General features: G+C 52.7%; 8 protein-coding genes across 8 annotated transcripts; 5 read left to right on the forward strand and 3 right to left on the reverse strand.

Moving 5' to 3' along the window:
* Window positions 1-418: 418 nt before the first annotated feature.
* On the reverse strand, window positions 419-2,314 carry MAM_00084 (Lecithin:cholesterol/phospholipid:diacylglycerol acyltransferase; the record flags this gene model as incomplete). The annotated part of the gene is made up of 1 exon (XM_040818884.1): window positions 419-2,314. One exon carries the CDS (start codon window positions 2,312-2,314, stop codon window positions 419-421), a length of 1,896 nt encoding a protein of 631 aa, XP_040682148.1.
* A 1,394-nt stretch (window positions 2,315-3,708) lies between these two features.
* On the forward strand, window positions 3,709-3,990 carry MAM_00085 (L-A virus GAG protein N-acetyltransferase; the record flags this gene model as incomplete). The annotated part of the gene is made up of 1 exon (XM_040818885.1): window positions 3,709-3,990. The coding sequence occupies one exon, from the start codon at window positions 3,709-3,711 to the stop codon at window positions 3,988-3,990; it is 282 nt and encodes a 93-aa protein (XP_040682149.1).
* Window positions 3,991-4,342: 352 nt separating this feature from the next.
* On the reverse strand, window positions 4,343-5,469 carry MAM_00086 (DNA polymerase II large subunit-like protein; the record flags this gene model as incomplete). Its single annotated transcript, XM_040818886.1, has 4 exons — window positions 4,343-4,428; window positions 4,509-4,761; window positions 4,853-5,385; window positions 5,442-5,469. The coding sequence occupies 4 exons, from the start codon at window positions 5,467-5,469 to the stop codon at window positions 4,343-4,345; spliced, it is 900 nt and encodes a 299-aa protein (XP_040682150.1).
* A 584-nt stretch (window positions 5,470-6,053) lies between these two features.
* Window positions 6,054-7,364, forward strand: MAM_00087 (WD40 repeat-like-containing domain protein; the record flags this gene model as incomplete). Its single annotated transcript, XM_040818887.1, has 1 exon — window positions 6,054-7,364. One exon carries the CDS (start codon window positions 6,054-6,056, stop codon window positions 7,362-7,364), a length of 1,311 nt encoding a protein of 436 aa, XP_040682151.1.
* Window positions 7,365-8,428: 1,064 nt separating this feature from the next.
* On the forward strand, window positions 8,429-12,925 carry MAM_00088 (KapL; the record flags this gene model as incomplete). Its single annotated transcript, XM_040818888.1, has 11 exons — window positions 8,429-9,304; window positions 9,359-9,547; window positions 9,612-10,077; window positions 10,139-10,254; window positions 10,319-10,390; window positions 10,465-10,689; window positions 10,953-11,168; window positions 11,230-11,372; window positions 11,443-11,635; window positions 11,699-12,047; window positions 12,120-12,925. The coding sequence occupies 11 exons, from the start codon at window positions 8,429-8,431 to the stop codon at window positions 12,923-12,925; spliced, it is 3,651 nt and encodes a 1,216-aa protein (XP_040682152.1).
* A 5,075-nt stretch (window positions 12,926-18,000) lies between these two features.
* Window positions 18,001-20,453, forward strand: MAM_00089 (uncharacterized protein; the record flags this gene model as incomplete). The annotated part of the gene is made up of 4 exons (XM_040818889.1): window positions 18,001-18,288; window positions 18,514-19,206; window positions 19,308-20,075; window positions 20,169-20,453. 4 exons carry the CDS (start codon window positions 18,001-18,003, stop codon window positions 20,451-20,453), a joined length of 2,034 nt encoding a protein of 677 aa, XP_040682153.1.
* An 875-nt stretch (window positions 20,454-21,328) lies between these two features.
* On the reverse strand, window positions 21,329-21,878 carry MAM_00090 (uncharacterized protein; the record flags this gene model as incomplete). Its single annotated transcript, XM_040818890.1, has 3 exons — window positions 21,329-21,347; window positions 21,450-21,764; window positions 21,862-21,878. The coding sequence occupies 3 exons, from the start codon at window positions 21,876-21,878 to the stop codon at window positions 21,329-21,331; spliced, it is 351 nt and encodes a 116-aa protein (XP_040682154.1).
* Window positions 21,879-23,313: 1,435 nt separating this feature from the next.
* MAM_00091 (Protein transport protein SEC24) lies at window positions 23,314-26,324 on the forward strand (the record flags this gene model as incomplete). Its single annotated transcript, XM_040818891.1, has 3 exons — window positions 23,314-23,916; window positions 23,989-26,205; window positions 26,313-26,324. 3 exons carry the CDS (start codon window positions 23,314-23,316, stop codon window positions 26,322-26,324), a joined length of 2,832 nt encoding a protein of 943 aa, XP_040682155.1.
* Window positions 26,325-27,168: the final 844 nt, after the last annotated feature.

Consider the following 27,168-nt stretch of genomic DNA (forward strand, 5'->3'; position numbering starts at 1 on the left):
GTCTACTCGCCGCTGGATTGTTTTCATTCGAGGGGGTTGAATATGCAAGGTTGCTGTGGCACAGATGCCACGCATTTGGAGAACATGCCATGCAATTAGTCGGTGGGGTAAGAAGCATCCAAGTACAAAAGCTGGCTGCGGCAACGCCAAGGCTTGCGCAACTTGACACTTTATTTCCCACCAGACGTCGCTCATTTTCAGACATTTTCAAATCAGCCGAGCTTCTCTATCAACGGAAGCTCCGCATCGGATTAAGGGTATATTACGTAGGACATTGAAACATGCTCAGCATCTCCACCTTTCTCAAACATAGTTATTAACCTAACCAACCTTTGACGCCAGCCCAACAACCTCTGACGCATAGAAGAGCAAGCAAGCCAGGCTCCTGCTGCGTAAACAAGGCGAGAAACATGTCCCACTATAATTTCTCTGTGGCATGGTGCTCGCCTTCGTCGTAAATCTTGACCTTGTCCGCATATTCGCGAATGTTACTGACAACATAATCAGTGATCGTGTCACCTCTGCCCGCTGCGATCCTGAGTATAAGTTCATTGAGATTTTGGCGGCCCAAAATGTCTACGTGATCGGCAGTTTTTGGACCGCCTCTGGGGTTGAACCGCTCCGGTTCATGAGGCATTTCGACAACCGTGATCTTTGACTTGCCAGGGTTGTACCTCTTCATATGCCACCCCCGATTGCACATGTATCCCGTGCTGAGAAGATTTACTGTGCCATCACCTTCGCCCATCACCACGCCATGATCGACTTCGCCCTCGATGAGCCCCGTGTCAATGCTGATTTTCAGCTTTGTGTTTGCTGGTTGATCTGGCGCTCGATAGTAGTACGCGCGCTCGGTTGGCTTGCCTACACCATAGAAGCAGTATATCTTCAAGCTGGGGGCGTTCGGGAGGCGCGTCTCAAGTGGATTGATCCATTTGCTCGGGTCCTTTTCGTTGGCCTCCACTTCAGCTGCGGTGTGCGCAACACCGTGGGAGTAGCTCTTCTTGACATTTTCCTGATACCAGTCCTCTGTAGTTTCGAACAGGTATCTCATAGAGCCCTCAACCGTCATGTTCTTGTCCGGAGTAGTGCAGTTGGCGGCGGCCTTGAAATTCAGAACAGAACCATACGAGAAGTTCTGGTCCGGTTGATCGTCTGGTGCCCAGTTCAAATCACCCCAAACTGCGTTGCCGCCGAGCGGAAGCATGGAAGAGATACCAGGCATGGCGCGGAAAATCTCTGCACGCTCTTCTTTGCTCAAGAACTTTTCCAGACCATACATGGCAAAGGAATTCAGTTGTGCCGTGTCTCTCATCTCACCCGACAATACTGCTGTGAGATCCTTGACTGTACCGAGCATGCACCCGCTGATGTTGATCCAAGACCCAATGTGACGATCCACCCAGTCTTCTCCTCCGCGACCACCTTGTTCTGACTGAACCCAGTGGAAGAAGTAGTAAATCACCTGGCTGCCCATACTGTGGGAGGCTAGCACCACCTTCTCCCCATCGTATTGCACGGCAGACTCAACGTATGACTTGAGACGGGAAAAATACCGGTCTCTTATCTCGAGATTCTGGTAGGACAGCCGCCAATCGTAGGCAGCTGTAAAGGAGTTGGTCGGATCATAACCAATGGTGGCCAAATTTTCAAAGATTTTATTCCAGATCCAGTATCCTGTGATGAAGAAATCTGTGGCATCGAAGCCTTGCGCCGCGCGTAATTTCACGCCCGGAGGATCGAGGCCGGTTTTCTTATCGAGCATGATATGCTTCTTCCACAATTCCTTGTCAAGCACAAGTGCTCTCATCATTGACCAACTGCCCCACAGACGCTTCCTGAAGTATTGGCGTGACGTGTTGGTGGTTCCCCAGGATTCCAAGCCGGTTGAAATGACCCCAGGAACCATAATCATGGGATGGTGCACGTTTAGGCCCTCGGAGCGTGCCTTGAGGCCAACCGAAAAGGAGTCGTACGCATCAGTGACTTCACGCTCTCCTTGCACCAAGTCGCGCATATCCTTGATTAACCCAGCCGGAAGCACGTCGAAGAAGCTATCCATGCTGAGCTCACCGAGCTCGGGAAAGTCTATGAGATCATTGGTCTTGGCGAAAAAGCCTGCAGCTAGCAAGCCGCAGATTCCTCCCAAAAAGAATATAAAGGTATTCCGCCTCTTCCGCGTCGCCTTGGGCGCCTTTTCCACCACACGGATATACGTCGTCGGCTGGCTGGCGGGACATTCTTCAGGGGCAAGGGAACCGGCATCAACCGTTTGGGTCTCGCGTGGTGCGCGGCGGCGCAGCGTAGTGGCCATGTGGAGCGATATGCCAAGTTTTGAACCGTCTTCTGTGTAGGCTCCGCGGTCCTATCGCCGATTCCAAGGTCCCAGATTCCGTCTGGGGCTGGGAGCACCAAGGTTGAGTGGATGGGTGAAACAAAACGGAAGCAATGCCGTTTGGCGAACGGAGTGGCCGGGCCGGAGTGAGGTAGGTGATTGCTCTGGTGACAGTTTTGCCCTGTGCCAGCAGCCGTCAATCGTTTGTCAGCAATCGGGCGATCTTCATTTATGAGGTGTCCTGCTCGGCTGGTGTTGAGCAGCAAAGCAGACGGGAGATGAGGTGGGAAGAATCGACTCGAGTCGACACTGCCTGCCACTCTAGAGGTGTAGTCTGGCGGACAGAGTCGGGGACGAGACCGCGACAGGGACCATGGACGACGACGACGACATCAGCTTTTGGTGTTAAACGCTTGACGTTGGTCTGATACTGACGACAAAAAGCGAAAAAAAAAAAAAGGTACAAGTAGAAAGCAGACTTTAGCAAACTACTACCCAGGTATCTAGGGAACGCGGCTAGTAAAGCCCTCCCATCTCGCTCTCCTTTCTTTAATGTGTTTTTTTTTTGTCCCATCAACACAAAGGCAGTTAGACCACAGCCCGCGCCGCTGACTGGGAGCTTCCAGACATGTGATTGTGAAATGGAGCCCCTCCATGCCACAACCACCAGCCGACCTTTGGCCACGCCGGCCCGCTCGATCCATGCAATCAATGCCCAACCTGCGTCGCGCCGTCGGGAACTCTGGATTTTCTTCTTAGAAGTTTGCTGTGGCCCCCGCAAAGGCATCGTTGCACCAGGTGTTGGGAGCCGTGTGGCCCAAGGCTTTGGAGGAACACGTCGTGACCAGTCGGGGGTAATGTCGGAGGCTGTTTGCGGCTTGTCCTGAAAGTCAGCCCAATAGCCTGCTCTACATAGCATGAATCGGCCTGAAATACGCTCGCCACTTGCCGTTGAACGCTAAATACACACATCAAAACCACCAACCAGTACTTCATTACTTGGAAGCTTTTCGGACGTGGCGGCAGAAGTTGATCTCATCATGGCTCTCCTACGAAAAGAGGAACCGTCCTCGCAGTTGCGCTTCATCCCGTACCAGCACAGTCTTGAGTCTGAATATTTGCCAGCCATACGCTCACTCATATCCAAAGACTTGAGCGAACCCTACAGCATCTATGTCTACAGATACTTTCTTTGTCAATGGGCCCATCTTTGTTTCATGGTCAGTGACCTGGCTCCTCGCGAACCGAATTCGGCTGATTCCAGTTGACTGCAGGCTCTAAATCCATCCGACTCAGCCCTCGTCGGGGTCATCATCTGTAAATTAGAGGTTCACTCATCCCACTCTCCACCGACTCGCCGGGGATATATCGCCATGCTGGCAGTCGAGTCGTCCTTTCGCGGCCATGGCATCGCAACCGCCCTCGTACAACAGGCCATCGACGCCATGGCCGAACGCAACGCCGATGAGATCGTATTGGAGACGGAGGAATCAAACACTCCAGCCATGAGACTCTACGAGCGGCTCGGGTTCTTGCGGTCCAAAAAGCTGCATCGTTACTACTTGAATGGCAATAGCGCCTATCGACTCGTTCTGCCGTTAAAAACCATTGACCTTGACATCGCCCACGATTACCTGACCGGAGAAGTGTCTTGATATTTTCTGCGAGAGATTCAAATAGCCGTGGGGATTCTCGGACGTACGTGAAAACATTGGTTCAAGACTGCATCATTACACTTGTTGATTTGGTAGAAGCCAAGGCCGCATTAGCATCAGATGGGGCATGTGGCGTTTACGGCGTTAAAATCAGGACACAACTGGTAACAAAATCTTCCTTTTTCCTGCGATCCCGCTGGAAATTTAAATTTAACCCATACATTTGAACGCTTGACGCTGTGAGACTTGCTTGATGCCGATGTGCCGTCCTCATCAGTTGCCGGGCCTGGGGCTGCTGTAGAATTGTTCCCAAGGTCTCTACGAGCGTGGCTTCAGCAATGCAACAGGAAACCTACGACTCAAATGTCTTGGAATTGTAAATCGAAGCGGCGAGGCCCCAGGGGTTTCCATGCGAAAGACCAATGTAGGTAAAGATATCTGATTTGTCGTCAGCAGGTGCGTGTCACCAACTAACTTGCTGACGTGCAGCCAGCAGTAATCCGCCGACGTTTACTCACCGGGCTTGTAGTATATGATCGGTCGTCCTGGCCCAACGAGCTTGAGGTTTCTCAGCTGCCGCAAGACACGGCCGACGTCGGATTTGTCTTGGAAATCGCTCGTGTATATACAGATAATCCTGTCTTTGCGAACATGATCAAATTGTGGCCTTGGGCTTACCTTGGCCGCTATACCCAGCTCATTATGTGCTGTGGCTCTGGCAACGCGGCCCCAAACTTCGTTGACGTCGGACGGCGGGCAAAAGAGCATCCACTAGAGGAATTAACCCAATGCAGCAGTGTCAGCTTGGCGCACAAAGACAACTCGAGTGAGTAGTATCGACTGGTACTCCGTTTTGACTCACCTTGCCGCTTCGAACCTTGCCGGCTTGAGCTAGACGGAGAATATCGGCTACAGCCTGACTCTGTTCCTGCACCAGCTCTCGTTTCACCAATGCGGCTGATCTGCCTGACAACTCTAGCTTCTGCCTGAACTCTGTCAGAAGCTCCAATCTCTTCATTCCGCCTTCTACCACGAGGCCCACGTGGCTTTCGTCTTCTGTGGGAGCTTCAAACTCGTTCCCTTTCATGAATTCACCACCGTCATCATGTCTCTTTTTTCGCGAAACGTATGGGTTGCATATGAAAATCCAAGGCGTATCCTCGCTTGCGTCAGTAGTTGCAGGAGGTAACCTCGACAGAAAATCATCCAGCGTCTCGGCGAGCTGCCGCGCGCAGCTTATGCCGGCGTAAGGGTTGTGCAACTCTGCAGATTTGGCCGAAGCGGATGGGCGTCTGCATGGAGACCCAAATCCCCAGACGCTGTGTTGCCGGGCCCAGGCACGGGCATCGAATCCATCAACGCGAGATTGTAGCTGTCGCCTCTCCTCTGGGCTCCCTAGAAGTGTATTTATTAGCCGACATGCAATATGGAACTGCTTGGGAAGTCTGTACCGTAAAATTCGGAGTCGTCAGAATCCATTCCAGTAGGGGGTGTCTGGCCACGTGGCGGCGAGTGAGGCCGCAGACAAATGGATACAATTGCTGCTGCAATGGCTTGAGGAATCGCTCCAGCCCTGACCTACTGCCGAATGTTACCAGGGTGGACAGAATCTCTTGGAAATGCAATCTGTTTGTGTATCAGTCGCTCTCTCTCTGTATGTAACCTACTTGCGGAGTATGTACGGTGGGACCTTGACCGCACTTCAAATTGGTTGCGCAAACAACTACGTAGATTCGTTGGTATTCCCGGTGATATTTCTAACCTTGGTCACGTCACGTTGCAGGGGTCTCAGTCCTGGTCTTTCTCTTGGCTAAATGCGCGGTCCGATCCATGGTCATCCATATCCAACAACGGAGCCGCAAACCATGAAGGCTTGATTGAGTCTGCGAAGGCTTCGAACGGGTCGACTGCCCCACCGTCGAACGCCCGAGATGAATCCGTCTGCACGTCCAGAAGTGACAATTTCCATCAACAACCTGTCAGGCATCAGGCATTCGACGGCAAAGGCAAGGGCACAGCACCACAACACTTGCAGAAACGGCTGCTAGCAACGGTCATCCGCCATGGAGAACCCGAGGGCCATATCGTCTACGGAGCGTGTGCTGCTTGACCGGCCCCCCAGCTGTTTGCAGTTTTGTCCCGTCAACCACTCGTGTTTCGTGGTTGGAACCTATAATTTACAGAGCCTGGATCCGACGGAACCGCAACAAGACTTACCAGAAAGAAGCACGTTCAAGAGGCCACAGAGTCGAAACGGTAGCTTAGTGCTTTTCCACTTGGCCGGTGACAAGCTGTATGTTTCCATTGGAGGTGGTGGGCAGTGCAGAGAGATAAGCCTGGCCTATTTCAAAAGCCTGGAGACTCTGAACCGAAAAGGTTGGGCTGACGACGTAACCAGGGTGAAGCTCCAAACGGAACCACAGCCGTCAGCGGTCCTAGATGTTCGCTTCCACCCAACCCGGAGACAGCCGCAGAGTGTCTTCGCCGTTGTATCTAGTACTGGCACGCTGGCTATTTATCGTCTCAACCCAGGTAGAGGTCCAGCGATGGAGCATGTCGCCACGAGTCGGTGTGGCGATTTGGAAGAGGATATTTTGTTTTTGCAATGCAGCTGGCATCCTTCCATTGATAACCTGGTGGCGATTACTACTTCGACCGGCCTTGCGCGCTTGTTGCATCTGGACAGTGCCTGGTCTATCCAGGGCTGGACGGACTTGGACATCCAAAACAACCTGGAAGCCTGGTCGATTTGCTTCTCCAAATCAGACAACAGCAGGGGTGAAACGGGCGAGCCGACAACGGTCTATTGTGGCGGTGACGACTCCATACTGAGATACACGACGTGTTCTCTGGTCCAGGGCGGCAATGATGCAAAAATAGGGTCTTTCCCCGCCTCCATAGCTCTGAAAGGGATGCACAATGCCGGTGTCACTGCGATTCTACCCCTCTCGGCTTGGACACCAGCTGGTTGGCGGGTTGTCGTTACGGGGAGTTACGATGATCTGCTTCGAGTCTTGGCTATACATGATCCGCATGAAACCCACGGGGCAAAGCTGGCGCATTCATTGACAGAGATTGATCTGGGCGGTGGCGTATGGCGGCTGGATTTGATCGACTTGAAGTCAGGCTTGTGTGGAAAGGCTTCTGTCCACATCATCCTCTTGGCGTCCTGCATGCATGCTGGGGCCAGAGTAGTGGAAATCGGAACCGATGACGGCCAGTGTTGGCGAAGCTCGGTTCTTGCAAAGTTTGAAGAGCATCAGAGCATGAACTACGCCTCTGACTGTGTATACAACCCTCACGAGCGTAGAGTGACGTGCGTGTCGACAAGTTTTTACGACAGGCTCATGTGTCTGTGGACGCATAAACTATGAATGAGGCTGCTGCTGTGTCATGAATGGTGTCGCAGGCTCTCCTTTTGCAAGATTGCTCGGTATATTTGAAGAAGCGTAGTGAATGGCGCATGCAGCTGTCTTTACTTCTTCCTTGTCCGCACGGGTCGTCTTCGTTAAAAGCGCAGGATTCGCAAATCATTGGGAGACCGGAGTGAGGAAATTCGTTGCTCGCAGGAAGAAGGGAATGGTTTGATCAAGCAATGAACCTTGGGTACCTAGGAGATAAGTACTACAGCGCGCCAAGGGGTATTTTATTTTTTGAGGACTTGACCCCAGCTTTCTCAGCTACAACAGGACAGCTTATCACGATGTCTTACTGGCGTATAACAATTTTCATTTTTTTTTACGACAATTTTGCGATAGCCAAGCCTCAGCCCCTGCCAGTCAGTGTCCACGGTCACAGGGGCCGCGCACGCAGGTACCTACCAAGGCACTTAAGCTCTTACCTACTTGGTAGGTACTTCTAAGTACCCAGGTGCTTAGGCTTAGTCTGGTTGACTAGTGCCATCATTGTCACTCACCGCGTTGCTACTGCTGCTCAACACCGCCCAACGACGACAACCAACATCGAGAACAATGGCTTTCGTCTTTCATCTGTTCTCCCTGTGTTTATAATTCCCGACCGCCTGCGTCGATTACGGGTCAGAACATCTGCTGCGCTTGGAAAGCCTGCGTCTCTTATATTTTCCGTCCTCTCTGTCTGCCCTTTCCCTCCCCCATCGTGTGCAGTCGCCATCGCCATCGCCATCGCCATCGCCGTCGCCTCTGCCGTGCTCGTCTGCGTCCATCCGCTGATTTCGACATCGTGTACATACACATTTTCTCACTACAGACACTAGCCACTACAAATCGACAGCACAGTTCCCCTTCGATTTCGCCACCAGTCGACTTTGGGTAAAATTCTTTGTCAAAAATCGCGCTCCTCGCCCAGTTTGTATTCGACCAATAACCTGACCAACGCCTGGTGCTCGCGAGTACGAACAAGGCTGTCTCGGGGTCGGATACCGTCGACGTCTTAGCGCTCGCCATTGCCTGCAATAGTAATGTCTGTTAGCAGCGACACTTTGCTAGCTGGCGGAAACCCGAGCAATGGCGAGGGCACTGACGTATTGACGCGGATTCACCAAGCGCTGGAGGTTGTGCACAGTCCTCTCTCGAGCAATGATGCCCGCCGACAAGCTCAGTCGCTTCTCGAAGAGGTCAAAGGCATACCTGAAGCTCCTTTTCAAGGATATCGATTAGCTGCAGACAGGACCCAGCCACCAGTCGTTCGCCACTACGCCCTCTCGCTTCTCGAACATGCTATACGGTACCGGTGGTCTACATACAACCAGGAACAAGCTACGGCCTTGCGGCATTGGGTTTTTGAGTTGAGCCAGTCCGTCTCCAAAGGAGATGCATTCTATCTCAGGAACAAGACAGCACAGTTGTGGGTTGAAATTGCCAAGCGATGCTGGGGGACCGAATGGATGGACATGGACTCTTTGCTTGTTCAACTTTGGCAGATCCAGGACTCGACGGTTCACAAGGAGCTAGTAATGTTTGTTCTGGAAACCCTATCCGATGAGGTGTTTACTGGGGATGACCCAGTGGTGGCGATGAGGGAAGGTGTTCTTAGCAAGGCGTGCGTGGAGATATTCACGCCAACGTCAGTATTGGTTGGGGCTTTCCCTCATCGTCATCCTGGCCCGGATGTGCGCCATGGACCCGAAGGATGGCTCGAGCGTATTTCTGAATTCCTCAACTATTGCGTCAGTTCCGACGTGAAGGATAGTGCTGAAGCCAAGACCTGTGCAGTCAAGGCCCTCTCCGTCTTTTTGTCCCTTATGCCGTGGGCCATTCCCAAAGCCATAGCGGCTGCACAGTGTGTGAACATCATGACTGCGAGTCTTGCATCCTCACACACGGACATTCAAAAGGTGTTACCCGCCTCCCTATCTGAAATTGCCATTGTCACTGACCTCTTCGTCTAGGCCTCCCTAGAAGCGCTCCATGCTCTGTACTGTCGGACCAACTTCTCCGATGACGAATTTCGCGACCTTGTCGCCCCAATGTACAGTCCCAGTTCAGTTGATCTCTGCAGGGGTCTGTACAGCTGGGCTACCGTGGATCCTGAGAATATTGATGAAGATAAATATCAGATTCTCAAGAAGCTGTCAGAGGTATGGATTTCAATGGCGAGGGCGTCCCATGGTTATATCTTGTACTCCACTAACATGCCCCAAGATGCTATCCTGTCTTGCGGACTATTTCGAACGAAAATTCGCCCAAGTGCCTCAGGACGCGGCCAGCTCAGGATTTTTTGGGCTCTTGCTCCAAGTAACGCAGAGTCCGAGTTTAATGGTTTCGATACCTATCCTGGCATCATGGACCAGAATTCTTGCTCATAGAAGTCTTGGTTCCAGTTACTTAGTGTTGGAAATTGTCGGTCCGCTTCTGGAAACTTGCAGTTCCAGATTGGTGCGCTACGAAAATTTCGCAGAAGACTCCACCGACCCTACATATCTTTTCTTGCTAGATGACACGGATACCATCCCCGAGCGGCACGCGTTCTCGGGAAACTATCGTAGATATAGCTCCCAGATTATCGAGCACATCGTTCAGTTGAAACTTGTGGATGCAGTCTCCTACATCCTAGGCCGGGCAGAGCATGTTCTACAGAACCTCTACGATGGACAGCCAACCTTTAACAGTAAGGATCAGGGTCAAGACCTATGAAGTGATGTTGAAGTTTACCAAGCTGACTGTTTCAGAGCAAACGTATGCCAAACATTCAATGTCTGTTTTGCAAGTCGATTCCCATTTCACTGCCATCGAGGCTACGTTGAAAGGTTACGTGAAATGGAGGAGATATCAAGCAAGAGGTCACGTAAGTTTTTATGGGACGGGATCACTGATCGCATCAAAATTGAAGCTAATAATTGCATGATCAGGAGCAGCAAGTTGTCGAAATGGAGTCAAACCTAGAGTTGTGGTGTAATAAGTTGCTCGAAATGAGCTCCGAGGTGAGATTGCTTGCAGCAAAGCAAGCGCACCCATCTCAGCTTTGCCCGGACGCTAACTCTCTTATAAAAAAAAGGATCCAATGATTCGCAAGCGCGCATTACAACTTCTGGTTGTCTTCTCAATTACTGCGCTCAACGAAAAATCTGGATTCATGTTGAAAGTTCTCGAGCACATTCTCCTAACATGGCCTGCACTCGAACCTGAGCATCGTGTATATAATGATGCCATCAAGGACCTGCAAAGTGAGAGTATGATTGAGCTGCAGCGCCTCGCGGCTGAAATGCCTGATCACCTCTTGGTAAGACACATTTATACCGCCTTTGGAGCTGAACGCAATGACTAATCGGCGGGAAGGGTGTTTATGACCAGATTGAAAGCCGAGTGAATGAGATGGTGAATTCAGGAGCACTGGATGAAAAGCGATCTCTCGCATACAGGGGTTTTCTTTTCCTCATCATGTAAGCATTCGATCTCAGCCCAAGTTGGTCCGTTCTGCGTTAGCTGACAGCCCGGCTCAGCCATCGAGCTAGTGGAATCGACACGCATATGAAAATTCAAAAGCTGGCTGAATTCGTTGACCCTGTCAAAGCCCAGTGGCAGAGTGAGCCGATTCGGGCGTCGCTCAAATCTCACACGGACTTCTGCAAGTACCTGGGCCTTGACAAGGCGCAAAAATACCTTGCCAGCAGACGTGCACATGAACTTAAGGATTGGGGCTCATGCGAATTGGATTCAGAGGGTCTGTCACTTCAAAATGAGCTTGAGGAGCGGTTAAAGGTACGATGCAACCAGGTCAAATATACATGCTCGGGTGTACATGCTGACCGCGATAAATTAGACTCTTCCTTTGCGGCCTACAAAATCATTCCTTGCCTTTTCAGTAGAGCGGGTGGATAAGTTCTCACCAGCTTTTCAGGCGTCTTGCGCGCTTTGGCAGCGGGGTTTCTCCAACATCGTCGCCGATTTACTTGAATATTTAAAGTGTGTTCATTTCAGACGTCCGTAATTGTCTTCTCGACCGCTGAATATACTGACGTTTGATTAAACACAGATTTGCACACGCGACACACAACCCTGCCAGTTGGCTAGAGTTGCCCACAGAAATGCGAGGCATGGTGGACCGCGTTCTCAGCGACAGATTTTGGCAAGCCGGAATATCCGAAGGCAGTAAAGACGACTTTTATGCGAGAGTTATGGACAAGAAAAACACGATTGAAGGCCTTACCTCGACTATCCGAGGCTCGGTACGGTTCGTCAGAGAAACTGCGTACTCTATAATCTACTGCATGTGCAGACTCGACTTGCAGTTCTTCGGCTTCAGCGGCCTATCTGGCCCTCTATCAGAAGCTTTGTTCTCGAACTCTATATGGCTATCTACGCACCAGCAGAGAAACTTGCTGGACTTGGTGCGGTATCTAGTCCGTGAATGCCCCGTAGAGTACAGGGAACAATTCCTTCCACAGCTCTTGGCGGCTTGCTTCACACAGATGGATGCCAAAGTTAACGGCGAGTGGGAGAGAATGGAAAAACAGCAAACTTCCATGGTGAACGGCGAAGCAGAACTTCAGGAAGAAATGAAAGCGGAGAGCATTCTACGGCAAGTAACGCATACAGCTGTCATGATGGTGGCTGATTTCCTGGATCCTACAAAATCAAGTATGCGCTGACAGTCTCGATACCCCGGTGGACATGTACCGTGAAAAAACTGTGGCTAACATGTAGAGTTAGATCCGCCCACGCTCAAGTCCCGAAACCGAAAGGAGGGTTCCGCAGATGAGCCAACAACGCCTTATCCGTCACTGAGGAAATTCTGCCTCATGCGACGAGAAATTGTTGAGCCGTTACTGGTGTTTTGCACTCATGGCATCCGGATGAGGGATACGCGATGCTGCGGAATGGTCCTTCGACTGTTCATCTCTCTGGTTCCCGAGTTTCAGTTTGTCCAGGACCAAGGACAAAGCCGGCCAACGGGGAATCTTCATGATGACGGGCTTGGTTCAACTCACACAGACACTACGCCAGTGCCCGCTGGTATCGCCTCGGTCATCAGGGAATATATCGCGCAACACGTCTTAAAAGCTTGTTTGACATCGTTCCACGAACCCTACTTTGTGGAGGTGCAGAAAGAGCTGGCCTCATTGATCGCAACCATCGTGGTCTATTATAGCCCCATTACAGCGACACCGAAGGAAATTCTTTTATCTCTACCAAATGTGAACCCGGTCGAGCTTGAACGACTTGCGCCATACATGGCCAAGCCGGGATCCCAAACCCGCCAGCAACGCGCGATTGTTCTGGAGCTCCTGAGAGACCTGAAAGGAGTGAGTGTATCTGAAATGGGAAGACTCGCCAAAACCGCGGGCTTTGGTGGTTCAACACGCAACAAAAGAAGCAACAGGAGCAAGATGGCACAGGGGTTCTTAAATAATGCAACAGAAGCCGAAGGTGGTGTAACCCGAGGAAACGGTGTGGCGGATGCTCTACCGGCGACACCGGATGCTCTGGAAGGCGTGTCTGGTTTGTTCGAAGGTTAGGTAGGATATGAAGAAGGATCACAGTTGACTCCGGATACTCTAAACGAACGCGCGCCACGAAACAACCCGCGACAGTGGTCCGGAAGAATACATCCCAGCGGGTGGCAGCTATTTACACTGCTCCATGGTGTACGAGCATGAGCAGACCCTATGGAGTCAACGAGGGTTTTTTACCTTTGCAGTAGGGTCCGTGTCTCGCGACATGCAGCAAGAGACGACGACCGCGGGGGACATGACGTGTCTTTTTAACTTTCCGTCGAGGACCTCTGTCTCCCTTTCTCTTTCTCTTTCTCTTTCTCTTTCTCTCTCTCTCTCTCTGCATTTTTGCGCATATCGACAAAAGTCAAACATGAAATCTAGTGGGCACATGTATATATGGAAGGCCTACGCGGGAGACGCGGTTGGCTGCCAAGGCGGAATTTCAGAACAGATGGCGCGGATCAAGGGTTTAATGACGGCTTGTTACGCGCAACTACGTATAATGCATAGACTTTGCTTCGCGACTACACCTACGAGCCGGTGCATGTCCGTCCCTGAGTGTCTCTTTTGAAGACATCCTGACCCAATGGGCCCAATAAGACGTTCAACTTGAGATGACGGAAGAGGCAGAAGACAACAAACAATGGTGTTTTCGTGGTTGGTTCGGGGCCATGTACGGGTAGGCCGGCCGGCGTTGGCGCACGGGGGACGGAACATCAATGAGCAACGACGTCCGTTCCCGCACGGCCATCCCCGGAGCTACTCCGGAGTCCTGACTTTGGATGGATGAGTCAGGTGCAGGTGCAGGTGCGCCTATGCTCCTGCTGCTGCTGCTGCTCCTGCCCTGCTCCGTCACCCTCACAAAACTCCACGTCGTCGTCAAATCCTTACTTCTGGGCCCCCCCGGTAACCCTTGGCAGTCCGATCCCGCACAAATATGCATGGCAAGCATGTCGTTCTGGGGCAGCGGCAGGAGCAGGAGCCTCGGCAGCAGGTTCGGTGCTCACCGACGCCCGACGCAGAGTCGCTGAGTAAGCGGTCCTTGCTTTGGACGCGCCCTCGTAGCGTGGCAAATTGCCTCCACGACGAGACAGACGTATCTTTGTGCATGTAGACGAGCAGCTGCTGCGCCGCGGCTGACTGTGAAATTGTGAATTGTGAATTGTGTCACGCGACGCCGGAATATCACCGTCTGTTTGTTTTGCCGACACTGCTGCTCTCGGTACGTACGCCGTATAAGCTCGCGGCGTGGAATGCAGATTGAGGACGCCTGGGTTGGGGGTGGCGCTCCAGCGCAGCCGACACCTGGACGTTTGCAGATCTAGAAACCTGACGTTCGGAGACAGGGAGATCCCGGTTGGCTGTCCAGGGAGCCCGTCAACCCCATCCCATGACCCATCCATCATCCATCATGCTGGCATGGCAGTCAATCGGTCGTGCCGAGTACGGAGTAGTACGTAACTTACGGAGCAGAGACAGCACTGCGCACGTACCCACGCTACTTGGCTACTTGTGTAGGTACGGTAGGTGTGTGATGGGTGTCTGAATATATGTTCCATGTGTGTACTACTGGGCGGTTTCCCGCACACGGATGTTGGGCACATGGCGTTCCAGGCACAAGTTGAAAAGCGCCAAGTAGGTACCTGGTACGGAGTAGGTATTCAGCTACGGTGTAGGTGCAGATTTGGAAACTCAAGATTTTCCCGAGGGTGTGGTCCGCTACACGCGGCGGTGATTCCCAACATTGACGAGATCGAGGGGCATCGCGTGGCGTGGCGTGGCATCGCGCGGCATCGCGCTTGGTGGCGTTGGGCGCTGCTTGATTGATCCTGACACGGCGGCTCCCAAGCCCAATTCGACAGGGACTCGGCAGAGGTACGGAAGTGGAAGTGGAGGTGGTAACTAACTAAGTACTCCGTACGTAGCAAGTTTTAGGAAACGGACATGGACAATGGACGTGACTGGCGGGCTCTCTCTCAAGTGCTTGCTTGCCAAACCCCGACTCACTCCCTGACTGAGACTGACAGTCGCTGCCCGCCCGCCGCGTGCAAAAAATCATGGATTCAATCCCAAGATATCTCAGACGTTGCATCCTGCCTCGGCTTCACCACGCAGCAGCCGGGCTGTTCCTCTGTCACCAAAGTCAGTCTATCCCCACTGTCCTGTCGTGCTCGCACATGTCAAATCACGAACAGTCTGGTCGGCCGCAGCCCCGCTCCCTACCGTGACATGCATACGGGAACGTGACATTCTGGCATGGTTCCGACTCGAGTACGCAGAGGACATGCATCGACGACGCTGGCCAGCCAAAGCGTTGCATGGACCGTCAAATTCAATGCAATGTTGCCTGGTTATCTACTGTGTCCACTCAAACGGGACGGCACGCTTGAGCATGCAGACTCGTCACTTGCTTGCTCCATAATACCGCAGGTTTGATCCGGATTCCGGGCTCCCTCTCTCAAGCACGAGCCGCCTAGATGGCGTGCTTCGCAATGATACACACATGTCTGTCTCTCATTGGGAAATCCTGACTCTTTTCCCTTCTCTTTTTTTTTTTCCCTCCTTTTTTTTTTCTCAAAGAAAAAACCCCCGGCATCGGAAGACTCTGTAACACGTAGATGACCATCTCCACAGGCAGGCACTGTGGAGCACCTACAGACGGATAGCTGTACCACTTACTACCTAGTAGGTACTTACTTGCGTACTTACTTGAGTATTGAAGTAACTAGGTACTTGGTAGTAGTAGTGTGTCGGGCTTCTCGGGCATTTGATTGACAACCTAAAGACAGTCACGGCAGATTTGAGCCTATTTTGGGGAAGACAGTGGCCGCATGAATGCAAGGTACGGACTCTGGAGCGCATGCCACCTTGTATGTACTGCCGAGTACTCCGTCGCTTCGCTGTATAACTACAACTCGGTAGTGCTGCGTTCATTGCCGTTTCAACGTCCATCTTGAGCCGCCACTGGGCTGAAACGCGTCTTGACAGTTAGCGACCACGGCACCTGAGCCTTCGTACTCGAGTGAGCACTTAAGTACTTGCTTTAGCTGGCAAGCTACTGCAGTAAAGGAAATGCAGTGCGTGCGCTGGGCCCAACGGGTCAAATGACGTCTTTGTCCAGGACAACCAAAGCGAACCAACCGCCTCTCGACGCAGACCCCTTCGTTTGTTGCACGTTTTTTGGTTTTGCCTGTCGTGCCTTTCAAGGCTACGTACGGCGAGATGCGAATGTACCGATGCTACCGACATAGCATCTCATATCAGCCCTTCCTCGTGATCCCATCTCGTAGTAAATAGGCCAGCTAGCACAGGAATGAGGGCCTCGGCACACTCTCAGCAACAACATTGGTGTTGGCCATTACTACCAGTCAAGACGACAGGATGGCAGATGTGCATGGCGAACCCACGTGGACAGAGATCGAGGGGCGTTTCCGTCCTTCAACAGCTGACTCCCCGCTTCTTCGATTCACCACCCCCCGACTTTTCGACGAAACTTCTCCGCGCGTCCTGTCCGTCTGTGCGTGGCGGCGCCGGCCGCACCATGCACAACACTGTAGTGAGCCGTCTGTTCATCAATGTTGCTACTGCGCTTGCAGGAGAGTCTCCTGCAGCTTGCGCCCTGCCCAGCCCGCTGGCTGCCAGACTTGGTGCCTCTACCCCGTACGCCGTATGTTTGTACTTGCGCCTCGTGCTTGGTATGCCGCGGGCCTCCAGATGTCCCCCCTGCTCTCGCCCGTAAATATCAGCCCATCAGCCCATCAGTCTGTTACCTTGGTCGACAGGCATTACACCGACCATTACCCAGGCACTCATCTTTCAAATCTTCAAGTCAACACCGACACCTGAGAAGGCCAGTCGTTGACACTCCAGCCGTTTGCTCACCACTCAAGTTACCTGGGTACCTACTGCCCCCACCCACCACCCACCACCCACCACACTACCGTTCACACGCTACCCAGCTCCCCCCCCCTGCTGCCTTCTCTCTCTCCGTCTCTCTCCCCATGCCGAGGTCGTTCAATACGGAGTACATGCGTCCTACTTTTAATAAACGCATTGTGCATGCATATTGCATGTAACCTGCGCAAGAACTACGTATCCATCAATACACCCAGGTACCCAACTTGTCCGCCGGCATTTGGCAGCCTCTTACCGTCCTCATCTCGCGCGCAGCGCGCACCAGCGTGCCCGACGGCTTCCGATTTGCGGCCTGCAGCAGCCAGCCAGGCAGCCCAGCCGCCAAGAAGCCAAACCCCTAAAAGTATCATGTACGCATGCATCTCCTCAGTCTGCTCATTCATTCCATGTTATTGGATCAACGCTGAATCCCGCCCCCCGACCAGGCCGCAGGCGCCACAACTCAGTACGTACGTGCCCCAACATCGCCCTGCCCACCCCTGGATCCCCCCGGCTCCATCCGACCAATTGGGTTAGGCCAGCCTGCCGAAACTTTTCGACCAGCCAGAGACTCCAGGACCTGCCGACTGGGCAATCCGGGGCATTCCACAGTGGATCGGTGACATTTGCCCCTGCAATGTCAACGTCTGACCCATTCTGCCCAGATTGCCCGTTCCCGCATCTTGCTCCTGCCACGACCAGGTCTGGAACTACGGAGCACCTCTCCGTAAAACTCACTTCGTCGTCTGCTAACTAGGTCAGGAGCCTGGGTACTCCGTACTTACCTAGCTAACCAAGAACTACTTACCTAGGTGCCTCCTCACCTACGCTGCAGCCGAGTCCCCCATGCTTGCTTCTCGTTATTATCGCCTCCAGCTTCTTCTTCTTCCCCCAACCCGACCTCGCTTCGTCCTCACTCACGCACATTGTTCGCTTGGCCATCAACCGGCTAGTCGGTGTCCCTCGTCCCTGGCCTCATGATCAGCTGCCTCCTGCGTATCCAGGTAGACCGTCTCGACAATTGCCCTCGCTCGAATGGACGCTTGCTCTGTCCCGATCTAATACTCGTCCCTCCTACGTTTGATTGCTATCCCCTGCCCGCTATTGTCAGCACTCGGGCTCGGCATCCACCATTTCAAGTGAACAACACCAGACGTCCATACAAGCCGGCTATCTGAAGGCAGCACCCCCGTTGGGACTTCATGCACCACCTTTCACACGTCAGCTTCCAATCTCATCGCGTGTTCAAACTTCCTTCCAACCCCAAGGGTCCTCAGGGAGCCTCCACTTTACACATTTTAAATCAGCCGTCGTGCCGTCCCATCGCCAGATTCGGCTCTGCATCTGCAGACACTGGACTGCGTTGCTGCATAGACCAGTCAGCCACGTTGACACCGCCGTTCGTGGATTCTAGTCGCACTCGTCACAGAACCCATCACCTGGCTCCCAAGGCGGGCCTTTCCGCCCGTACCGTCCCACGACAGCACATAGTGATTCGTTTCTACCTTTGTCATTTACTGGCCCTTGTCATTTTGTCGGCGCGCCTCTGGGATCATGGTGTACTGTGGCAAGCCCTCAAGGGGTTGCCAGATGTGTAGAACACGTCGCATAAAGGTATAGTCTTGCCGTTGCCACACAATCGCCAGCGCCCCTATATTGATAGTTTGTTGGGACAGTGTGACGAAACAAAACCCACGTGTAATCAATGTGCCAAGAGTCGGAGAATTTGTCCCGGATACAAGGACGAGTTTGATTTGGTATTCCGCAATGAAACCCAAGCAACAGAGCGACGAGCAAGGAGGGCGACCAAGAAGGCTCTGGCACACAGACATGGACGAGAAATAGAACAAGTCCTCTCACCGTCGTCATCCTCATCATCGTCTGATGGCGGTGGCTCACCAACTTCGCCCAACACTCGCTTACCTCGTGTTTCCTCAACTCCTCAACTGCCTCTGGAGGATCACGCGGCGTGTCATTTCATTTCCAATTATGTCCTAGTTCCTCGTCACGGCAATCTGGTTGGGTTCATGGAGTTTGTTGTTCCTCTGTTAAAAGCTGACACCGTCCCCGAACATTACAAGTACGCCTTCGAGGCCTGCGCCTTGGCCTCCCTTAACAATGGTGTCGGAAATCGGAATCATTTTGAAAAGCAGGCACTAGGGAAATATACCAAGGCGCTGTCAACAACGTTTGCGGCTCTGCGCGACCCCGAAGTTGCCAAGGAGGACGCGACCCTGGCTGCTGTGCTTCTCTTGGGCTTGTTCGAGAATATCACCGCCAAAACTATGGGAATGCTAGCTTGGGGTTCGCACATTGAGGGTGCAATACAACTGGCAAAGGCTCGGGGCCGTAAACAACTTCTGACAAAAGTCGGCCTTAATATGTTTATTGCCGTGCGCACGCAAATGGTGAGCTGTCTACCCACTGTTGAAGCCTCCTCATATTTGCCTCAGCTTGAAACTCGTCACATATCCCTGAGTTGATTCAATCCCGGACTAACAGCATGTAGATCATTCATAGCCTCAGCACATCGAAATCTCCTGGTATGGATGCTTCCTGGTGGATCGAGGATGCAGTGAGGGACAGACATGCCTCCGAATGTCAGCGACTATGCATCAAGGTTGGCGAGCTCAGGGGAGAGGCCAACCGGCTTCTCACGACCGTACCCCGGACTCCTGATAATATGGAAATCGTCATCGACATGATCCGACGGTGTCAAGCACAGGACCAAGCCTGCGCAAGCTGGTGCAAGAACCTCCCCGATTATTTGCAATGCAAGACTGCTACTTGGGAGGATAATGTGCCGAATGGTGAATATGCCAAAGCAGAGGTATACCCGGGGAGAGTGGACGTTTACAACGATCTATGGGTTGCTACGATATGGAACATGCTACGGTGTGGACGAATCATACTCAACTCAATTATTGTGCGATGTGCAGCCTGGGTCTGTGCTCCCGTCGACTACCGAACCACTCCAGAGTATGCCAATGCCGCGAGAACGACGGTCGATATTGTCACCGATGTCATTTCTTCGGTCCCTTACCAACTTGGCTGGTTCTCCAAACGCAGAGACCTCCTGGAACGCGCGAACCTCTCTACCTTTGCCTGCGGCGAGGACGATTCGTCAAAGGGCTTATCGGGATATTTCATGACTTGGCCCCTCGCTTTCATTCACTCGTTGGACTATTTGACAGACTCGCAGAGGACTTGGGTTCGGGGTCGACTGCAGTACATCGGCTCTCACCTAGGAGTCCGGTACGCTTTACTGCTCACTCAGGTAAGTTTTGTACTGGCATACTCCTCCTACTATGCTTGCTGTTGCGTTGGCACCAGAATACATTTGGAAGTCGGAACTGATTCCTTCGTGCAGCTCAACATACGCATTCCGTCAATGCTCATTTTTCGAGATGGACTCATTGCGAGACCCTTTGCAACTGCGAGCGATTTTGAGAGGCAAGCATCCAAGACATCCCGCCCGACACCAAGTTTTTATGCGAGTCCTCTCGTACCACAGCACGAAACTGCAGAGAAAGCAAAACTAGACCAAGAGGCTGCCAGTGTATTGACAACCGTCATGGGGTCGTCTGGCAATGTTGACGAGCGAAGAACGAAGACGTGGCTCGAGTTTCAACACGTCACCACGACCGCTATCTAATACTCCAGGTAGTTTCAATATCAAATCTTACCAGCTGTCAGCCTACGACTTTTATTTCAATCTATTCTCTCCTGGTGGCCTTGTCATTATACAGTAGATGTCCCGAGCCATTATTGTGGTCATGAATGTATCGTCCATTGAGCTTACTCTGCTCTTTTTCAATTGAAGACACACACATGTTGACGGAGGAGTAAGAGAGCAAGCACATCAGTTCAAGACAAATTTGGAAATTGTTCATGATGGCTGACCCTCGAGCCACTCGCTCCGTCCAATGATGTGTGGCTTCGGGTGCTTTAGGCATGCTTTGCGATAGACTCCATAGGTGTGGCTTTTTAAGAGCAGCCGGATGTTGGATACAAGATTTTACCAACTCGTGTCGATACGTCTAGTATCATGAATCGATGATGTAGTGCAAACGGAAAAAAAAACAGACATGTGTTCATTTCCGGGTGGCTTTAATGCGCTAATCATACAAGACCAATTGCACCTCTAGAGCTCCAAAAGTACGTATACGCATTGCTACCATTCATCGTGGATCATCATCTTGACGGCGAGTGTATTTGTTCGGATCCCAGATTGGCGTCTCAAGGACTCGGGGGGGCATATTCTGCTCCTTGTATCTTCGACTCTTCCCTTCTGAATCAAATGCGAATGCGTTATTGAGGCAATAGTGCTCGTGGACACAAGCCGGGTGCACCAGTAGCAACAGCTTCCAGTAGACGGAACAGCGCTGCTGCGCCAAAATGACCGGAAAATATATACTTTTCTATAAAAAATGTATGTAGTTGTGGCTCGAGGACGCAAGGCACACGTGCAAACGAGAGAGAGCGTGGACCGCTTCCTAAAAACCATCCATGTTCAGCAGTGTCGTGTTTTCATTTCTTCCGCTTGGACCTGCAGGGAAATACAGTCAGTGACTGGCTGGTGAGAAGTTGCGTCTGGACTCGGCAGACGTGGCATTCCGTGGGGGGGACAGCAAATATATGATTGACGCACAAATCTTCCTTGGACTTTGGCTGCGGCTGGCCTAGGTTCCAGGCTTTCACGACCCAGCTCTGGGTCTTGTCGACGTATTTTTCGTTCTGTACCTGTCTTACACCGACTCTCATGCCGTCTTTTGTGAAGACGACGTTCTTCTTGCCCATGCGCTCGGACGCCGTGTCGCGGAACTTGGTTGCTGATTGGGAGACTTGGTACAGAACCCAGGCGATGGCGGATACGAGGAGGATTGCGATGACGAGAGGAGCGAGCTTTCTGTGGCGAAGGCGAGAAGTGTCAGACTGGACGTCCAGAGTGGGCATGGAGCCGGCGCTGTGATAAGGGGATACACGAACGAGGTGGGAGGTGGAGATGCGGTCCGTCGCAAAACGGAAGAATGTCGACTACGAGGGCTGACTGAGGGACTTACCCGATGGTTGATGCCATGGCGCGTTGACGAGGCACGCAGGTGGACGGTGCGGCCTGGATATCGCTGGAAAAGTATGGACCGGGAGGACTGGCGTGGATCGGAGATGTGCTATACCGAGTTGAGGGCGACGGGCGACAGTTTGAGAAATAGTGATGGTCAAGCAGGCACGGCGTGTGAGGGTTCAGAACGAGATGTCGGAGCAGCTTGCTCGCGGGTGGCGAGGAGTGCGACAAGGGCGAAGGCAGAAAACATGAAGTTGACTCAAGGTTCAAGGGCGGCGCGCAAAGCGCTTTCGCAAAGCATCCGAATCCGAGGGTCGTGTTGTTTGTTGGTCGGGCTGACGGCGGCGGGATGAAACGGAAGGGCCGTCGTTGGCAGGGAAAGCGCAAGGCCAGTTTCTGGTATCCGTAACGCGCTTGGAGAGAGAAGAGGGAGAAGCTGTGGGTGCAGCGATATGTCGGGGGGAGTTTATTTCCTGTTGTCAGTCATCTACTCAAGTAGGCGGTGTTTATCGGAGTCGCGGACGGGTTGTTGACTTGTTGAGGAACAAAGAAGCTTTCCAGCCCGTGGTTGGATGCGACTTGAGGCGGCTCCGTTACGTCCAAGTAGGTACCTCCCTAGGTACCTAGGTAGGTAGGTACCTAGGTACTTGGCGGGCGCATGTACATGACAAGTACAAGTGTGTGTGCGTGAACTCTGTTGTACGGAGCTGTACAGCGCTGCGCCGAATGAATCCGTACTTGAAGTACTTAAGTACTTAATTGAGAACTTGGTAGTTACCGGTCTGCTCGAGTGCTAGATCGTCCGGATTGATGCGAGAGTTCAAATCAGAGAGATGCTGGAAACGAAACTAGATGTGCTCAACTGAATGAATCACGTACAAATAAACCAAGTTCTCAGTACTAAATGCCAACGACAACTTGGCAGGCCCCGTGCGTGCCAACGACCCCGCCATCAGAGTATCGTGTACTTGGCCACCCGCCGAGCTGGCCTGAGCGCACCGCTAGAGAGCTCCAATGAGCGAGTAGGCCGGAGCCTATCGATACGAAGGGTGCTGGTGCTTGGGTAAGTACCCAGGGCCCTGATGTGCCGTTGGTAGAAGAAGCCCAGCCAGTTTGAAAAGGACAGCTCTCCGGGTGAGCGTGGCAACCCTGACTCCCCGAGCTACCAATGCTCCAGTTGTTTCGTCCAACGTCCAACTGCATCCAACCTGACCTTCCAATATCCTGTCATTTCCATCCTCGAGGCCTCCTTCCGGACGGTCCCTCCTCAACTCGAATCCGACCGCAGATTCGGCTCTAGCTCCAATTCCGACCGTGCCTGCGGTTGTTGCAGAGCCCATCACAGGCTCCTCTTCTCCCACCAGCCTTCATCATCGTCACTGTCCGCCGGCTTCAACGCACTCGAGGCTACCGCCGAGTCTCCGCCGCATACCACGTATTGCCTCTCGCCATGTCCGCTCCTCCCACCGACGGCCACGGCCAGTATCCCGGCCAGCTCGACCATCCCGACCAACCTGCTCATGCCGACCTCGCCCCACAAGATGCTTCCGTTGCGGCGCCCTCAAAAAAAAAGAAGAGAGGATATGCTGCCCAGGCCTTTGAAGTTGGATCTGGAGCCAATGCTGCCGTTGGAGGTCAAATGCAGGGCGGCGGCCAGCAATACGGAATCCCCGCCACGCAGCAACCTGTTAGCTATGGAAACTACCCTCAGCCGGATGCTCAACACCAAGCGCCCGGCCTTGGCTACCAGTATCCGCAGGCTCCCGGGCAGCCTCAGCAGCAGGCCTCATATGGCTACCAAGCGCCTGACCAAGGCTATGCCGGTGTTGGTCCTCAGCCCGGCGGTTCAGGCGTTGCCGGCATCACCCAAGGCATGGGGGGTATGCAACTGGGTGGCCAGCCTCAACAATACCAGCAGCCTGGTCAGGTTGTCCCACACCAACCGGCTCGAGTTGGCCCGCTGAACCAGCTATATCCTACCGATCTTATGAACAACCCCTTCCTGGTGTCCGAGTTGGACCTGCCGCCACCCCCAATTGTTTTGCCAGCCAATGTGAGTCAGTTTTTGCCGCCAACACACTCGTGCTTGGGGACCAGCTTTTTGACAAACGTTGATTTCATCTAGTCGAGCGTGACCGCCTCGCCAAACGCCAATTGCTCGCCACGGTACATTCGATCAACTCTCAATGCAGTGCCAACGACCAACTCCCTCCTCAAGAAATCCAAACTTCCTTTTGCTCTCGTCATACAACCATATGGCGCGCTTCACGACGATGAGGATCAAATTCCGGTCGTCCAAGACCAGGTCATTGCGCGTTGTCGTCGGTGCAGGACGTATATCAACCCCTTTGTGACATTCCTAGATCACGGACACCGCTGGAGATGCAACATGTGTAACCTGAGCAACGATGTTCCTCAGGCATTTGACTGGGATGCTGCCGCACAGCAGACAGTAAACCGATTGGAACGTCACGAACTCAACCACTCCGTCGTGGAGTTTGTTGCGCCGCAGGAATACATGGTTCGACCTCCGCAGCCATTGGTGTACCTCTTTCTCTTTGATGTCAGCTACTCCGCGGTATCAAATGGCATGTTGGCCACCAGCGCTCGCACAATACTCGATAGCCTCAGCAGGATCCCCAATGCCGACAGACGTACGAGGCTCGGATTCCTCGCGGTAGACACCAGCTTGCATTACTTTTCGATTCCGAAAGATGAGGATGAGAATGGCGAGACAAATATGCTGGTTGTCAGCGACTTGGAAGAACCTTTTCTCCCTGTCCCACACGATCTTCTTGTGTCTCTCACGGAAAGTCGCCAGAGCATTGAGAAGTTCCTGCAGAAATTGCCAGCCATGTTCCAGAGCAGCCTCAGCAATGGGTCTTGCATGGGCTCGGCCCTCAGGGCTGGGCACAAGCTCATCTCCTCCCTGGGGGGCAAAATCGTCATTTTAACGGCCTCATTGCCCAGTATTGGCGATGGTAAACTGGATATGAGGGAAGACAAAAAGTTATTGGGGACGTCAAGGGAAGGTAGCCTCTTGCAGACTGCAAATAGCTTCTATAAGAGTTTTGCGGTGGAATGCTCAAAGAACCAGGTTTCCATCGACATGTTCCTCTTCTCATCGCAGTACCAAGATGTCGCCTCGCTCAGCAATCTTCCACGGTATACTGGTGGCCAGACATGGTTCTACCCAGGCTGGCATGCCTCGCGCCCTGAAGATGCTCTAAAATTTGCCTCGGAATTTAGCGACTATCTGTCGTCGGAAATCGGTCTTGAAGCAGTGCTCCGCGTCCGTGCCACTACGGGGCTGCGTATGAATGCCTTCTACGGTAACTTTTTCAACCGTAGCTCTGATCTTTGTGCCTTCCCCGCGTTCCCGCGCGATCAGTGCTACGTCGTTGAGGTTGCCATTGATGAAAATTTGAACAAGAACTTTGTGTGTCTTCAAGCAGCCGTGCTTCACACGACATGCAACGGTGAGCGCCGTATTCGGGTGCTGACTCTTTCACTTCCGACCACTACAAACTTGTCTGATGTATATGCATCCGCTGATCAGTGCGCCGTCACCGCGTACGTCAGCCACAAGGCTGTCGAGCGGACTCTGGACAGCGGTCTGGAGGCGGCCAGAGACGCCTTGCAAGCTAAGCTCACTGAAGTGTTGCAGACATTCAAGAAGGAACTTGCGGGTGGTAGCATGGGTGGAGGTGGTTTGCAATTCCCTGCGAATCTCCGCGGCTTGCCTGCTCTGTTTTTGGGACTTATCAAGAACGTGGGACTACGAAAGTCGACGCAGATTCCCTCAGACATCCGTTCCGCGGCGCTCTGTCTACTCTCGACCTTACCGGTACCATTGCTGATGCGCTACATCTACCCCAGGATGTACTCCTTGCATGACATGCCTGACAATGCAGGAATGCCGGACGAAGAAACAGGACAGATTGTCCTGCCACCTGCTGTGAATCTGTCATCGGAACGGCTGGCCCCGTATGGACTTTACTTGATTGATGATGGACAGACTCAATTTCTTTGGGTTGGGCGAGAGGCTATACCGCAGCTCATTGCAGACGTCTTCGGAGTTGAGGACCGAACACAGGTTCATGTTGGTAAAGGCCGGGTTCCCGAGCTTGATAACGACTTCAATGAGCGTGTAAGAGCAGTCATCCAGAAAAGCAAAGATCACAAATCGCTCGGGGTCGGAAGCATCACAGTACCGCACCTTTATATCGTGCGGGAGGACGGCGAACCTAGCTTGAAGCTGTGGGCGCAAACATTACTTGTCGAGGACCGAGCAGACCAAGGAGTCAGTGCGGCCCAGTGGCTTGGTGTGCTGAGAGAAAAGGTCAGTACGCGGTAGATTCGTTGGGTTTTTTTTTTTTTTTTTTATGACAGAGCGTGCAGCAATTCCTTCTGCTACTCTAAGGGTGCCGTTTTGCTAACTGGAGATAGGTCATACAGTAACAGACGTGTGGCCTTGCAAGGCCATTGATGCGAAGAGCATCGTTCTTTGTTACTTATTTTGGCGAATACCAAGAAAAAGGCCCGGGAATGGGGTGTGGTTCAATGTGTCGTTGGTTGGCGTCAGCACGTAGCCTGACGGGCATGAAACGTTATGGACAATGTGATGGCGATATGGCAACGGCGGGCCAGGCGATGGAGTTTGAAAAAGAGGGGACTGCAGAGAGTCATGTGGTTGCAGAATAGATGTTGAGGAATATTTTCGATATCAAATAACGGGAGAATACAATCTTCGGTTGTTTTAAGCAAGTATGGCCACGGCATGGACGAGACAGACGAGAGCCCGTGGACTCACTGGCTACCTGTGTAACGCGGATTCAGATGCGAGCGGATACGATAGCAGCAGTTGACATTCAAAGTTCTAAGTGATGAGCAGCTCCCGGGGGTTCGCAGCCAGGACAAGATTGAACAATGAGTGTCCAATCGGCCACATGTCACATGCGCCCATCCCATCTCGTCTGCATGTACGTAAATGGGGGTGGGTGGGTGCGGATTTGTCAAGGACGGGCCGAAACAGTCGGTCGTGATGATTCCAGAAGCTCAGCGGCATTGAATGACAGGGTATGTGGTACGCATATGTTTCATCGCCACAAGCATGGACTCAATGTCAAGCAAAGGTAGGTCGCGAAACAAGGGTACGATGATATGTGACGTGGCAGCATCAACGAGGTAGCTCGTGTACACGTACGGAGTACGGAGTGTTACTGAGAGGACCTGCATACCCAGCCTCATCGAGAACGGAGACGTACTCCTTCGACGGAGTGGTTACCGTCGACTACTTTCGCGA

The sequence above is a fragment of the Metarhizium album genome (genome assembly GCF_000804445.1).
Source record: "Metarhizium album ARSEF 1941 chromosome Unknown scaffold_1, whole genome shotgun sequence".
Classification (NCBI taxonomy): domain Eukaryota; kingdom Fungi; phylum Ascomycota; class Sordariomycetes; order Hypocreales; family Clavicipitaceae; genus Metarhizium; species Metarhizium album.